This window comes from Hippopotamus amphibius, chromosome 14, assembly GCF_030028045.1.
Source record: "Hippopotamus amphibius kiboko isolate mHipAmp2 chromosome 14, mHipAmp2.hap2, whole genome shotgun sequence".
NCBI classification, from domain to species: domain Eukaryota; kingdom Metazoa; phylum Chordata; class Mammalia; order Artiodactyla; family Hippopotamidae; genus Hippopotamus; species Hippopotamus amphibius.
The window spans coordinates 76,584,201-76,600,513 of NC_080199.1; the positions used below are offsets into that span (position 1 = coordinate 76,584,201).

Consider the following 16,313-nt stretch of genomic DNA (forward strand, 5'->3'; position numbering starts at 1 on the left):
CTTCATATATTTTGTCAGATATATTCCTAGGTGTTGCATGTTTTGATGCTATTATGAATGATTTTTTAAAATGTCAATTTCTAATCATTTGTTGTTAGTGTATAGAAATATGATTGGCTTTTTTTGTATTTTTGATCTTGTGTCCCGCAACCTTTATAAAAGCAGTTATTTCAGTGGCACTTTGATAGGTTTAGTCAGGTTTTCTGTATGAATGATCATGTTGTCTGTGAATGAAGACAATTTAAATCTTCTTGCCCAATATAGAGGCCTTTTATTTCTTTTTCTTATATTTTTGCGCGAATTAGAACCTCCCATACAATGTTGAATAGAAGTGGGGAGAGCAGATATTGTTGTCTTCTTCCTGATCTTAGGGCCAGGGCGTGTAATGCCTCACCACTGAGGACAGTATCAGCTGTGCTCTTTCTGTAGATGCTCATTAACATATTGAGGAAATTCCCTCTCACTCCTAGGTGGCTGAGGTTTTTTTGTTTTTGTTTTAATCAGTAATGGATGTTAAATTTTGTCAAATAGTTTTACTGCATTGATGACATACTAATGTGATTTTTCACTTTTAGCCTGTTTAGTATGGTAAATTACATTGATTTTGAATGCCAAACCAATGGTGTACCCCTGGGGTAAACCCTGTCATGACGTATGATCCTTTTTATGTATAGTTGGATTCAGTTTCCTAAAGTTTTATTTAGAATTTTTGCATCTACACTCAGGAGGGAGAATGATCTTTAATTCTTTCTCTTTGTGTCTTTGTTTGGTTTTTAACGCTGGCCATGTAGAATTAATGAGCAGCGTTCCCTCCTTTTCAGTTTTCCGGAAAACTGTATAAAGAATTGGTATTATTTGTTCTTTAAATGTTTTCTAGAATTCACCAGAAAGCCATCTGGACCTGAGGTTTTCTTTGTGGGACGGTTTCCAACTTCAAATTTAATTTCTTTACTAATATAGAGCTCTTCAGAACATTTTTTCTAATTAAGTTAGCTTTGATTTATGGTTTTTATAGAATTTTTCTATTTCATCCAAGTTGTGGAATTCACTAGTAGAAAGATGTCCATCATATTCTCTTTGAAAATTCTTTTGTCCATAGAATCTATAAGAATGTCACTTTGCTCATTTTTGATATGGGTAATTTGCATCTTTTCTCTTTTTTCCTGATTAGGCTAGCTAGACAGTTACTAGTTTTATTGATCTTAAATGTTTTTCTGCTATTTCATTAACTTTCACTTTTAACTTTATTATTTCCATTCTTTTGCCTACTTTTGGCTTCATTTGCTCCTCTTTTTCTAGTTTCCTAAGGTGGAACTTGATTTGGGACCTTTCTTCTTGTCTAATACAAATGTGTAGTCCTGTACACTTCCTCCTCATTACTTCAGGAGCTTTAGCAGTATCTCACAGGTTTTGATATGTTGCATTTTAATCTTCATTCAGTTCAAATTATTTTAATTTTGCTTTTGATTTCTCCTTTGACTCATGGGTTATGCTGAGATGTATTATTTAGTTTTCAAATATTTGGGAGTTTCCAGAGAGATTCCTTTAATTGGTTTATAATTTAATCCCATTATATTCAGAGAATATACTTTGTATGACTTGAGTCCTTTTAATTTTATTTCGACTCCGTTTATAGGTCAGATGGTGGCCTGTCTAACGTTAAGTGTTTGGTTTGCACTGATATAGAATGAGTATTCTGCTGTCTGGGGGCAACGTGGTCTCTAACTACCTTATTGGTTGGTTGCTAAGTTGGTTGCTAAGTTGGTTGATAGTGTTGTCCGAATATTCTACATCATTAGTGACTTTCTGTCTGCTTGTTCTAGCAACTATTGAGAAGAAGATACTGAAATCCCCAACTATCGTTGTGGGTTTGTGATTTTTTATCTTGTAGTTCTATTAGTTTTTGCTTCATTTCATTTGCTTCTATTAGTTTTAGTTTCATTTTGAAGCTATATTATGAGGCATATAAACATTTAGAATTATTGATTCCTCTTGATGAATTGACCTGTCAGTGTGAAATGATGTTCTTTGTCCCTGGCGATATTCTTTACTCGGAAAGCTCTGTTTTCTGATGGTAACGTAGCCACTTCAGATTTCTTTTGATGAGTGTTAGTATGGTATAGCTTTTTCTTTTCTTTTAACCCATTTGTGTTTTTATTTTTTTATTTTTTTATTTATTTATTTTTTTTTTGGCACACGGGCTTAGTTGCTCCGCGGCATGTGGGATCTTCCTGGAGCTAGGATCGAACCCGTGACCTCTGCATCGGCAGGCGGATTCCTAACCACTGCGCCACCTAGGAAGCCCCCCATTTGTGTTTTTAAAGTGTGTTTCTTCTAGGGAGCATGCAGGTGGTTCTTGTGTTTTTTATCTATTCTGAAAATCTCTACCTTTTAACTGATGTTTAGACCATTTGCATAGTACACTTATTGACGTGGCTAGTGTAAATATGTCATCTTGTCACTTATTTTCTATTTGTCTCAGTCGTTCTTTTTTCCCTTATTCTTTTTTTGTTTTATACTTTCTTTTAGATTACTGGACTGTTTTTTTCAGTTTCCTTCTTATTAATTTAAAAATTTTATTTTAGTAGTCACTTTAGGGCTTTTGGAGGTATCTTTAATTTATTACGTTCCTCCATCAAGCGATTGTATTTTACTTCACATATAGTGTAAGAACCTTACAATTCTCTACTTGCATTTGTCTCTCCTAATCTTTGTGCTCTTGTGGTCACACATTTTAATTTTACAGATGTTATAAACTTCACACTACATGGTTATTAATTTTGTCCTATTTAAACTAAAAAGAATTAAATAACAAGAAAAATAATGTATATGTACTCACGTCAGCACCATTTTCAATGCTCTTCAGACCCATTTGGTATAATGATCTTTCATCTGAAGGGGTTCCTTTACCATATCTTATAGCATTGATCTGTTGGCCATTAAATTTTTTCAGCCTAAGTTGGAAAAAATCTTTATTTCATCTTTATTTTTTCTAACCTTCATTTTGAAGTAAGTTTTGGCTGAGTATAGAATTCTCGGCTGACCATTTTTTCTTTCAGTGCTGTAAAGACTTTGTTTCACTGGCTTCTCACTTGCATTGTCCCAGTGAGAAATCTGCTGTGTTCCTTGTCTCTGTCCCTCTTGTGTGTAGCATATTTTTTTCTGGAATTGTGCCTTTATTGGGGCTGCTTGAGCTCCTTCACATCTATTAGCTGTAACAATAAAATTTTAGAACAGTATTTATAATTTAGACTGTCATGCTTACATACGATGTTAATCACAGTGCATGTGTGTCTTCTGTAGGATTCAGTGATTTATGAGAGACTTTCAGAAGATTCTCTCTTTGTGGAGGAGACATTAGTCCATCTGGAAACTTTTGCCAAAGAAGGTGAGTGAAAATTGTTTAGAATCGAGTTCCCTTTTGTAATGCTGTTCTCAGCTGTTGAAGTTGTAGCCTCAATGCCTGTCACTGCTGCTCGGCCCACAGGTGGGCAAGGGGAGGCGTGCTGGTCTGTGAGATCTTGTATGCTTTCTGTTTGCTTCAAAATAAACGGTTCCCCAAGCAAACCCTGTCAAGGCATTATTATTTTCCCTTTTGCCCACTTCTGACAAAATTTTGTGCTTATGCGCAAACAGTAAATTGTATCTTTTTACTGTGTGGGTCTTCCTTTATTCCTAAAACAGTGTCTTCAGTCTATTATCTGTTTCCATTTGCAAAATGTTACCTTTTATCAAGCTGTAGTAGGAACTACACCCATAGTTGGAGAAAAAGGGAGGTTTTTCCAGTTTGTGTTGTGTATTTTGAAGTTAATTAGTTTGTGCATATAACTCAGTATGCTGACATAGTTGATATTTTCCTGCCATTCTCTTATCCTTCTGATTTTCTCTTGTCATCCATCTCTTAAGGAAATAAAATTCCTTGAGTGAGCTTTGAATAAGAATAACATCCACTGAGACATTTATAGAAGCTTTGAAAAGCAAGGTGTAATATCAAGTAAGAGTAAAGCTAATAATACCTTGAAAGCTGTAGCCCACTTTCTCCTTTTAGTTTATAAGCTGCTGCTTCCTATAGATACATGTGTGTCTTATCTGAAAGTGTGGATGTTTTGCAAGTTTGCATTTTGGGCCTTTTACTGCTATCTGAAAATAAACCTTTGCTGTAGGCAGGTTACAACAGGTAGAAGCATATGGGAAGTATATTGCAACTGAGCTCAAAACAGAATAACTTCTATAGCTCTTCTGCAAAGAATTATTTTCTAGGGAGTCCCTAAGTATTTGAATGTTTTGCAGGAGTTAGCCTAAAATATTACAGTCTGGTTAAAAAAACTTTTTTTCAAAGAAGTGTTATTTTAGCCATTTTTTGGCTTACTTTGAGACTGGAAACTGAAGCCTCATTTGTTCTTTCACTCAACAAATAGTTACTGAATAGTTACTGCACTGTTCTCAGCTTCCAGGACAGAAGTGAACAAAATGTAGAAAGCTAATGCCCTGCAGGAATTTGCTAGTAATAGATGATGTCATGGGATGACGAGTGCCGTGGAGGGAAAGTAAGCAGGATGAAGGGAACAGAGCGATGGGGTGCTCTCTGTATGGGGTGAGTTAGGCAGAGACTGCAGGACGGGAGGGAGGACCATGCGGCTCTCCTGAGAAAGTGTTCAGGGTAGAGGCAAGAGCAAGTCCAAGTGTCAGGAAGTAAGAAGACCGGTAAGGGTGCCAAAGGTGAGCAGAAGGGAGCGGAGGAGGGAAGATAGGTGAGGAGGCCACGCTAGGTCAGGTGGGGCCACGCAAAGGCCTTCACTGTCCCACGTGTCTGAAACGCATTTGGATTTTGTTTTCAATTTCTACTTCTCCCTGATCACTGGATGCCTGACCAGGTTATCCCTCTCTTGCAGGTCTGAGAACTCTCTGTGTTGCCTACATAGATTTAGCTGAGACAGAGTATCAGCAGTGGTTGCTGAGATATAAAGAAGCCAGTACAGTGGTACAGGACAGAGCTCGAAGCTTGGAAGACTGTTATGATACTATTGAAAAGGTAACGTACCCCATATGTATTCTACATGCCAACAATATGTGAAAAAAATGCACTTATCAAGGTATTAATATCTTGATGTAATTTCAAAAGTATGCATCTGTCTTTTTGTATTAAATTCATAAATTGTCTTAAAATATTCAAAATATTTCTCCCTCTTTTGAATCATATCCTAGTCACTTCAATCTTATCTTTTTTATAACTTTTCCCATTTCAAAAGAAATACATTTATTATAGAAAAATAAGCTAGACTAATAAATAATAATCATCTGTAATGCTGGGCTAATGACCAAGTTCCAGTCTCTTCACTTTCTTCCTACGTGTGTATTGTGTATGTAGTATTCCATTGTATGTATTTAACACACACACAGACTTTTCCCATGAAAATTAAAAGTCCTCCCCACCCCACCAGAATTTTTCCTGTGAAAGCACTGCCTGAATCATGAAATCTTCACCATGATAAATTGGGAATATTTCCCACATCACAGAGTATTCCTGTGTCGCCCTCCTCGACTGCTCCATGGCACTTCATGCGTGGATGAGTACCCTGTTATTCTGCTCTCTGTTCTCTGGTGGTTACTTTTCCAGGGGAATCTCACGCTCCCTGGGCTGTCACTCGAGGGTCACTGCGAATTTCAGCTGAGGCTTCAGGGACTCATGGGCCCTGGACCGACTTTTATCTTTACTTCGTGGCTTGATTTCTCTTGCCATTTGGTCCCATGAACTCTGCATTTCATTCCTGCAGGAGCTTGGCCAGAACAGATTTAGACTGAGTGGTTTTCCTGACATCTTTTTCTCAGAGTCGAATATTGAAAGGTTAGGAACCTGACCCAGCTCCACAGCAAGTGCATGCATGTGCTGCAGTAGCCCTCATGGGCGATCACTCAGCATCTGCTGACAAAGTGCAGGAAAGGGGCTGCTAGTGGAACCCACCTGTCCCTGATGGGATGTGGTGGGTCTGTTGCTCCCACACCCTGAGAAGAAATCTGGGCAATGGAAAATCGGCCTCTGGATCTTGTAAGACTGTACACATGTTAGTGTGGCATTTCTTTTCAATCAAACTGTTAGAGTTTATATTTTAGTTTTCAGTTTTAATCTGGAAGTCATAGGATGGGGAAGAGTCAGTTGGCCTCTCCCAGGGATGTGAGGTGGGAGGCAAGGTCAGAGAGTGCAGTGGCCTTAAACTGACCCGTTCCTTCATCCTCTGAATGCTGGTCTCCAGCATGTGCACAGCGCCTTGCCCACAGTGGGCACTCAGGGAGTACTAACTGTACTCAGTATCGGGGCTGGAGATCTCAAGCTTGCCTGCTCTCCAGCAAAGCAGGTGACTTTGTGTTAGGTAACTGGCGGGGCTGCTTAGTCTCTTCCCTAAACTTCAGAGGTAGAAGGACTGTCCCGGGCTGGCTTTTCCTGTGTGGTCGTGGAGGTTGTTTGGCCTGGGTAAGTGCCACACTACATTCTAAAGGTTACCTGAGGGAGAAGAATCAAGGTGGTGGAGTACGAGGACGTGTGCTCACTCCCTCTTGCAAGAGCACTGGAATTACAACTAACTGCTGAACAGTCATCGACAGGAAGACACTGGAACTCACCAAAAAAAAAAGCACCCCACATCCAGAGACAAAGGAGAAGCCGCAATGAGACAGTAGGAGGGGCGCAATCGTGTTAAAATCAAATCCCATAAATGCTGGGTGGGTGACTCACAAGCTGGAGAACAGTTATACTGCAGAAGTCCTGAGCGTTCTGAGCCCCACGTCAGGCTTCCTAACCTGGGGGTCCAGCAACGGGAGGAGGAATCCCTAGAGAATCAGACTTTGAAAGCCAGCGGGATTTGATTGCAGGACCTCCACAGGACTGGGGGAAATGGAGGCTCCACTCTTGGAGGGCACACAAAAAAGTGTGCTCACCAGGACCCACGGGGAAGGAGCAGTGACCCCATAGGAGACTGAACAAGACCTACCTGCTGGTGTTGGAGGGTTGCCTGCAGAGGTGGGGGGTGGCTGTGGCTCACCGAGGAGACAGGGGCACTGGCAGCAGGGGTTCTGAGAAGTGCTCATTGGCATGAGCCCTCCCGGAGTCCACCATTAGCCCCACCAAAGAGCCTGTAAGCTCCAGTGCTGAGTTGCCTCAGGCCAAACTACCACCAGGGTGGGAACACAGCCCCACCCATTGGCAGACAAGCAGATTAAAGTGTCACTGAGCTCCACCCACCAAATCAGATTAAAGTCTTACTGAGCTCTGCCCACCCAGCCCAACCCACCATCAGTCCCTCCCATCAGGAAGCACCCACGAGCTTCCTAGACAGCTTCCTCCACAAGAGGGCAGACAGCAGAATCAAGCAGTATCAGCAGTATTTCATCTTGTGGAACTAAAAACCACAGCCACAGAAAGAGAAAATGAAAAGGCAAAAGACTTTGTACTAGATGAAGGGACAAGGTAAAACACCAGAAAAACAACTAAATGAAGAGGAGGTAGGCACTCTTCCGGAAAAAGAATTCAGAATAATGATGGTGAAGATGATCCAGGACTTTGAAAAAACACTGGATGCAAAGATCAAAAAGTTACAAGAGAAGTTTGCCAAAGACCTAGAAGAAGTCAAGACCAAACAAACAGAGATATACAACACAATAACTGAAATGGAAAATACACTAGAAGGAACCAATAGCAGATTAACTAAGGCAGAAGGGCGAATAAGTGACCTGGAAGACAGAATGGTGATCATCACTGATGCAGAAAAGAATAAAGAAAAAAGAATGAAAAGAACTGAAGACAGCCTGAGAGACCTCTGGGACAATGTTAAATGCACCAACATCCACATTATAGGGGTCCCAAAAGGAGATGAGAGAGAGAAAGGACCTGAGAAAATCTTGGAAGAGATTATAGTTGAAAACTTCCCTAACATGGGAAAGAAAATAGCTACCCAAGTCCAGGAAGTGCAGAGAGTCCCAGGCAGAATAAACCCAAGGAGAAACATGCCAAGACATATAGTAGTCAAACTGACAAAAATTAAAGACAGAGAAAAGTTATTAAAAGCAACAAGGGAAAAATAACAAATAACATACAAGGGAACTCCCATCAGGGTAACAGCTGATTTCTCAGCAGAAACTCGCAAGCCAGAAGGGAGTGGCATGATATATTTCAAGTGATGAAAGGGAAGAACCCACAACCAAGAATACTCTACCCAGCAAGGATCTCGTTCAGATTCGACAGAGAAATCAAAAGCTTTACAGACAAGCAATAGCTAAGAGAATTCAGCACCACCAAACCAGCCCTACAACAAATGCTAAAGGAGCTTCACTAAGGGGGAAACATAAGAGACGAAAAGGACCTACAGAAACAAAAACAAAACAATAAAGAAAATGGTCGTAGGAACATACATATCGATAATTACCTTGAATGTAAATGGGCTAAATGCACCAACCAAAAGACACAGACTGGCTGAATGGATATAAAAACACGACCCATATATGTGCTGTCTACAAGAGACCCATTTCTGACCTAGGCACACATACAGACTGAAAGTGAGGGAATGGAAAAAGATATTCCATGCAAATGGAAATCAAAAGAAAGCTGGAGTAGTGATACTCATATCAGATAAAATAGACTTTAAAATAAAAAATGTTATAAGAGACAAGAAAGGACACTACATATAGATCGAGGGATCCATCCAAGAAGAAGAGATAACAATTATAAATATCTATGCACCCAAAATAGGAGCACCTCAATACATAAGGCAAATGCTAACAACTATGAAAGAGGAAATCGACAGGAACACAATCATGGTGGGGGACTTTAACACCCCACTTACACCAATGGACAGATCATCCACACAGAAAATTAATAAGGAAACACAAGCTTTAAATGACCCAATAAATCAGCTTGATTTAATAGATATCTATAGGACATTCCATCCAAAAACAGCAGATTACACATTCTTCTCAAGTGCACATGGACCATTCTCCAGGATAGATCACATTTTGGGTCATAAATCAAGCCTTGGTAAATTCAAGAAAGTTGAAATCATATCAAGCATCTTTTCTGACCACAGCACTATGAGATTAGAAATCAATTACAGGAAAAAAAACTGTGAAAAACAGAAACACATGGAGGCTAAACAATATGCTCCTAAATAACCAACAGGTCGCTGAAGAAATCAAAGAGGGAATTAAAAAATACCTAGAGACAAATGACAATGAAAACACAATGATCCAAAACCTATGGGATGCAGCAAAGGCAGTTGTAAGAGGGAAGTTTATAGCAATACAGTCCTACCTCAAGAAACAAGAAACAAGAAACATCCCAAATAAACAATCTAACCTTACACCTAAAGAAACTAGGGAAAGAAGAGCAAACAAAACCAAAAGTTAGTAGAAGAAGAGAAATCATAAAGATCAGAGAAGAAATAAATGAAATAGAAACAATGAAAACAATAGCAAAAATCAATAAAACTAAAAGCTGGTTCTTTGAGAAGATAAATAAAATTGATAAACCTCTAGCAAGACTCATCAAGAAAAAGAGGGAGAGGACTCAAATCAATAAAATTAGAAATGAAACAGGAGAAGTTACAATGGACACTGCAGAAATAAAAAGCACCGTAAGAGACTACTACAAGCAAGTATATGCCAATAAAATGGACAACCTGGATGAAATGGACAAATTCTTAGGAAGGTATAACCTTCCAAGACTGAATCAGGAAGACATAGAACATATGAACAGACCAATCACAAGTAATGAAATTGAAACTGTGATTAAAAATCTTCCAACAAACCAAAGTCCAGGACCAGATGGATTCACAGGTGAATTTTATCAAACATTTAGAGAAGAGCTAACACCCATCCTTCTCAAACTCTTCCAAAACATTGCAGAGGAAGGAACACTCCCAAACTCGTTTTATGAAGCCACCATCACCCTGATACCAAAACCAGACAAAGATACTACCAAAAAAGAAAACTACAGACCAATATCACTGATGAATTTAGATGCAAAAATCCTCAACAAAATACTAGCCACATGAAAAGGATCATGCACGATGATCAAGTGGGATTTATCCCTGGAATGCAAGGATTCTTCAATATAGGCGTATCAATCAGTGTGATACACCATATTAACAAATTGAAGGATAAAGCCCACATGATCATCTCAAAAGATGCAGAAAAAGCTTTTGACAAAATTCAACACCCATTTATGATAAAAACTCTCCAGAAGGTGGGCATAGAGGGAACCTACCTCAACATAATAAAGGCCATATATGACAAATCCACAGCAAACATCATTCTCAATGCTGAAAAACCGAAAGCATTCCCTCTAAGATCAGGAAGAAGACAAGGATGTCCACTCTCGCCACTACTATTCAACACAGTTTTGGAAGTCCTTGCCACAGCAATCAGAGAAGAAAAAGAAATAAAAGGAATCCAAATTGTAAAAGAAGAAGTAAAACTGTCACTGTTTGCAGATGACATGATACCATACATAGAAAATCCCAAAGATGCCACCAGAAAACTACTTGAGTGAATCAATGAATTTGGTAAAGTTGCACAATACAAAATTAACACACAGAAATCTCTTGCATTTCTATACACTAACAATGAAAGAGCAGAAAGAGAAATTAAGGAAACCATCCCATTCACCATTGCAACAAAAAGAATAAAATACCTAGGAATAAACCTAACCAAGGAGGTAAAAGACCTGTGCTCAGAAAACTACAAGACGCTAATGAAAGAAATCAAAGAAGACACAAACAGATGGAGGGACATACCATGTTCTTGGATTGGAAGAATCAACATTGTGAAAATGACTATATTACTGAAAGCAATTTACAGATTCAATGCAATCCCGATCAAATTACCAATGGCATTTTTCACAGAACTAGAACAAGAAATTTTACGATTTGTATGGAAACGCAAAGGACCCCGAATAGTCAAAGCAATCTTGAGAAGGAAAAACGGAGTTGGTGGAATCAGGCTTCCTGACTTCAGGCTATACTACAAGGCTACAGTGATCAAGGCAGTATGGTACTGGCACAAAAACAGAAATATAGATCAACGGAACAGGACAGAAAGCCTAGAGATAAACTACGGTCAACTAAACTATGACAAAGGAGGCAAGGATATACAATGGAGAAAAGGCAGCCTCTTCAATAAGTGGTGCTGGGAAAACTGGACAGCTGCATGGAAAAGAATGAAATTAGAACACTTCCTAACACCATACACAAAAATAAACTCAAAATGGATTAGAGACCTAAATGTAAGGCCAGTCACTATAAAACTCCTAGAGGAAAACATAGGAAGAACACTCTTCGACATAACAGCAAGATCTTTTCTGATCCACCCCCTAGAATAATGGAAATAAAAACAAAAATAAGTGGGACCTAATGAAACTTCAAAGCCTCAGCACAGTAAAGGAAACTATAAGCAAGACGAAAAGACAACCCTCTGAATGGGAGAAAATATCTGCAAATGAATCAACAGACAAAGGATTCATCTCCAAAATATATAAACAGTTTATCCAGCTCAATATCAAAAAAAAAACAACCTAATCAAAAAATGGGCAGAAGACCTAAATAGGCATTTCTCCAAAGAAGACATATGCATGGCCAAGAGGCACATGAAAAACTGGTCAACATCACTAATTATTAGAGAAATGGAAATCAAAACTACAATGAGGTATTACCTCACAGCGGTTAGAATGGGCATCATCAGAAAATCTACAAACCGTAAATGCTGGAGAGGGTGTGGAGAAAAGGGAACGCTCTTGCACTGCTGGTGGGAATGTAAATTGATACAGCCACTATGGAGAACAGTATGGAGGTTCCTTGAAAAACTAAAAATAGAATTACCATATGACTCAGCAGTCCCACTACTGGGCATATACCCAGAGAAAACCATAATTCAAAAAGACACATGCACTCTAATGTTCAGTGCAGCACTATTTACAATAGCCAGGACATGGAAGCAACCTAAATGTCCATCAACAGAGGAATGGATAAAGAAGATGTGGTACACAACGGCGAGGTGGCGCGGCCCACACTGTGCACGTGTCCTTTGTCAGCACGGCCTTCTGGGTAAACTCTGCCTGGAAAATTTTTGAAGAGTGCCTGCGTGTGCCACCTCTTTCCTTTTGCCTCATCACCTTCGAGAAAGCAACATGGGTCACCAGCAGCTCTACTGGAGCCACCCGAGGAAATTCGGGCAGGATTCTCGCTCTTGCCACGTCTGCTCCAACCGGCATGGCCTGATCCGGAAGTACGGCCTGAATATGTGCCACCAGTGTTTCCGCCAGTACGCGAAGGACATCGGCTTCATCAGGTTGGACTAAGTGTGAACTTCCTTGAATGTGTCATCCAGCATATCTACCTTCTTCAGAAAGAATACTCACTCTTTGTACATAAAATAAAATTTTAAGACTTCAAAAAAAAAAAAAAAAAGATGTGGTACATATATACGATGGAATATTACTCAGCTGTAAAAATGAACGAAGCTGGGACATTTGTAGAGACATGGATGGACCTAGAGACTGTCATACAGAGTGAAGTAAGTCAGAAAGAGAAAAACAAATACCATATATTAACACATATATGTGGAATATAGAAAAATGGTAGAGATCAACCAGTTTGCAAGGCAGAAATAGAGACCCAGATGTAGAGAACAAACATGTGGACACCAAGTGGGGAAAGTGGGGAGGGTTGGGGGGGGAACGGGTTGGGAGTCTGGGATACCAAATTATACATTCTAAATATATGCAGTTTATTGTGAAAAATAAAAATAATAAAAATAAATAAATAATAAATAAATAAAGGTTACCTGAGTACCCAGAGCTGCTAATGAGTGGCGTACAGTGCTTGGAAGGTCTGGGTGGAAACCTGATCAGCCCTAGACACTTTAATGAAGCAGAATCATACTGTTGCACAAAACACTGAATTTTTTCTCTCAGTGACTGTAAGCTTTCAAAGTGCAGGAGTCAGAAATACTCAATATCCCTGTTTAGTGTGCATGAGAAGAGATTTAGCCCAAGTCATTTATGCAAATGATCAGGCTCTGTGATGCTAAAATCACATTGATAATTGTCAGATGTATTCATTCATGTCTTACCACCATAGCTTCTCTTCCCCCACCAGATGTTTGCAAACGTTCACCCAGGAGTGATGAGCTCTTGGAGGTTGAGTCAGGCAAGGCAAACTTCTGGGGGGCTGGAGACTAGACCTGGCCATTCATTACATCTCCACTGGGAAGACTTGTCCTGGGAACTAGATACCCCACTGAAGGATCCCTCATAAGAAAGGACGTAATAAAGGGGGCAAGTGGTAGATGATAGGGTGGTCAAGTGTGTGTATATATAGATATATATGCTTTTTCAGATTCTTTTGCATTATACGTTATTACAAGATATTGAATATAGCTCCCTGTGCTATACGGTAGGTCTGTTTTATGTATTGTAGTGTATATACGTCAATCCCAAACTGGTCTAAAAAATACATTTATTAGAATAGTTTTAGGTTTATAGAGAAAACTGAGCAGAAAGCACACATAGTTCACATATAACCTTCCTCTCCTCCTTCCACACTTCCCCTTATTGTAAACATTTTGCATTTTGTGGTACATTTGTTACAGTTGATGAACCAATATTGCTACATTGTTATTACCTAATCTCCATTCTTCTTACTGCACAGTTCTATGGGTTCTGACAAATGCATGTGACTATCCACTATTGCAGTATTGTATAGAGTAGTTCCACTGCCCTAAAATCTCCGGTGCTCCACCTGTTCTGCTGTTGTCCGATGAGTATTCATTAAAAGTGGAGTGACGGTTCTGTTGTGTTCAGCTGTATCTTTCTTTCTGTCGGCTGGATCTGCCAGGTACTGGTGAGGAGGTGCTGGAGTCTCCGACCGTAACACTATGTTCGTCCACTTCTCCCTGCAGTTCTGTGAGGTTTTACCTCATGTATTTTGATGCTCTGTTGTTAGATGCACACACCTTAAGGATTGGTATATTTTCTTAGATACTTGACTCTTTATCACCACGCAATGCCGCTCTCTATCACTGATCATTTTCTTGCTCTGAAGTCCGCTTTGAAATCAGTATAGCTGCTGCAGCTTTTATTAGCATTAGCACCGTATATCTTTCTCCATTTCCTTTATTTTAATCTATCTGTGTCTTCATATTCAATGTGGGTTTCTTACAGGCAACATAAAGTTAAGCCTGTGTCATTTTTTGTCCACTCAAATGGCCTCTTTTAATTGGTGTATTTAGACCTTACATGTTTATAGTGATTATTAGTTTAATGTGTGTTGTATTTGTAACTTTTTTATTTGTTGCCGCCTTTTTTTCTTTTTCTTCCTTTCCTTTCCACTTTTTTTCCTGCCTTCTTTGATTCTAATTGAGCATTTTACATGATCTGCTTTCTCTCTCTCTCTGTTTAGCATATCAATCATATTTCTTTTAAATTTGTTTTTTGGGGTTAAGAGTTTGAAAAGTCCACTTTCAAATAACACTACACTGCTTCTCTCCAGTGGTAGGGAGATGCTTCACAAAAGGAACAAAAACTGTAAACTATCTGGTGATATGACATTTATGGAGAAAATTATGAAATTTTTCTGAAGGACCTATGTAAGTGGGAGGGTGTATACAATGTATGGAAAAACCAGTGTAGTACATGTGGCAGCGCTCCTCAACATAATCTGTAAACTCAGTGCAGTGCAGGGGTGCATAAGGTACCAACAGAATTTTCACAGAACTTGACAAGTTTGCTCCAAAAATCATACAGAAGTAGGAGGAGGCTGAGAATTAACACGATATGGGGATATGTGTGTAGATGCAGCTGATTCACTTTGGTGTACCTCAGAGACGCGTACAAGAGTGTAAAGCAAATATATTCCAGTAGAGAGTTTAAAAAAAAAAAGAATTATAACGATATTTTTCGAATGAGAATAAAAACGGGGCTTACCTCTCTATACATCAAGATTTACCTTAAGCTTATAATAATTAAAATAATAGATAATGTTTATTGACCTTTATAATCTGCCAGATAGTATTCTAATCACTTTCCAAATGTTAACTCTCAAAATAATTCTGTCAGTAATCTCATTTTCCCCATTTCTACAGCAGTGGATGAGGAAACTGAGCGACAGAAGTTTAAGCAGTTTGTTTATGATCACACGTGTAGTAACTTGTAGAGTTGGGCAGGAATTCAGAAGCCTAGCTCTTAGCCATCATGTCACACCACCTCATGCTGTAGTGAAATAGGGACAAACAAATAGACCAGTGGGAGAGACTAGAAAAAATGTGTGTGTACGTGTGTGCATGGAATTTCACATGATCAATTATCAGACTGCATATCTTTTGTCAAAATTTGCTCTTTCAGTTTTGACTCCATCTTAAATATTTTTATCTTTAATTAGTCATAACAAATATTTCTTTCAAAAAAACGTCTAGAAGTTCCTGCTACTTGGAGCCACGGCCATAGAAGATCGCCTTCAAGCACGTGTTCCAGAAACAATAACAAATTTACTGAAAGCGGACATAAGAATATGGGTCCTAACAGGAGATAAACAAGAAACTGCAATTAACGTAGGTAAGAGACGCAAAGGATGTTTTTTTAAAAAATGTGGTTGTACATGTATCCTAAATATGACCTGGAATTGAAAATGTACGGATGAGCTTCCTTCAAGTAGCTGTTTTTATGCCCTCAGGAAAATGTAGTGCAATGAAGTCTTGCCGTTGTAAGGAAAAGAATTTGAACAAACGAAGCAAAGCAAACTCTTACCTTTCCTTCACATTCTTGAAACATAGAATGCAGAATGCCCACACGAGTAATGTGTGATTTCTTGTTCTGTTCCTTTGATGCTGAAGTTATCTTACGGTGTTTTCCCCCCAATGATATATATACCTACATTTGAATTATATTTATTTATTCATATACACGTTGATCATTAGTGAGAATATTCAGTTGGTGTTTTCTTCCAGGCTCTGATGTCACTTCTTTGCCTTTATAGTTTTTTTTCCTTGATTTCATTGTTTGGTTGTACTCATATGTTAGGGTTGAAATGTGCAGAAAAGGAGTTGAAAAATGAACTTTTAGGTATGAATGTGTACATTTTGATGGGAAGAAGGAATTGAAATTACTATTTTTCTTATGGTAGCCAGCTCTGGCTAGATTAACACGTATGATAAAATGACTCTGTATTCAGCAGACACCGTTTAAATGATATTGCCACTATTTTGTCTACTCTGCCTTCATTCACTTAATAAATATGGAACACTTGCTACGTGCCAGGAAATTCTAAGATCTGGGA

The 16,313-nt window shown here is 38.9% G+C and overlaps 2 protein-coding genes across 2 annotated transcripts in view; both read left to right on the top strand.

Annotated features, from left to right (window-relative positions):
• The window catches only part of LOC130835729 (phospholipid-transporting ATPase IB-like), a 160,875-nt gene that overhangs the window by 64,324 nt on the left and 80,238 nt on the right, over nucleotides 1–16,313 (top strand). The window contains 3 exon segments of the mRNA XM_057707520.1: nucleotides 3,304–3,388; nucleotides 4,893–5,032; nucleotides 15,454–15,592. Coding sequence (XP_057563503.1) covers nucleotides 3,304–3,388; nucleotides 4,893–5,032; nucleotides 15,454–15,592 — 364 coding nt within the window.
• LOC130835730 (40S ribosomal protein S29-like) lies at nucleotides 12,157–12,363 on the top strand. Its single transcript, XM_057707521.1, has one exon. The coding sequence runs from the start codon at nucleotides 12,170–12,172 to the stop codon at nucleotides 12,338–12,340; it is 171 nt and encodes a 56-aa protein (XP_057563504.1). The 5' UTR covers nucleotides 12,157–12,169; the 3' UTR covers nucleotides 12,341–12,363.

What these genes read in the sequence shown, in the direction of transcription:
- LOC130835730 (XM_057707521.1), top strand. Translation starts at nt 12,170, where the DNA reads ATGGGTCACCAGCAGCTCTACTGGAGCCACCCGAGGAAATTCGGGCAG.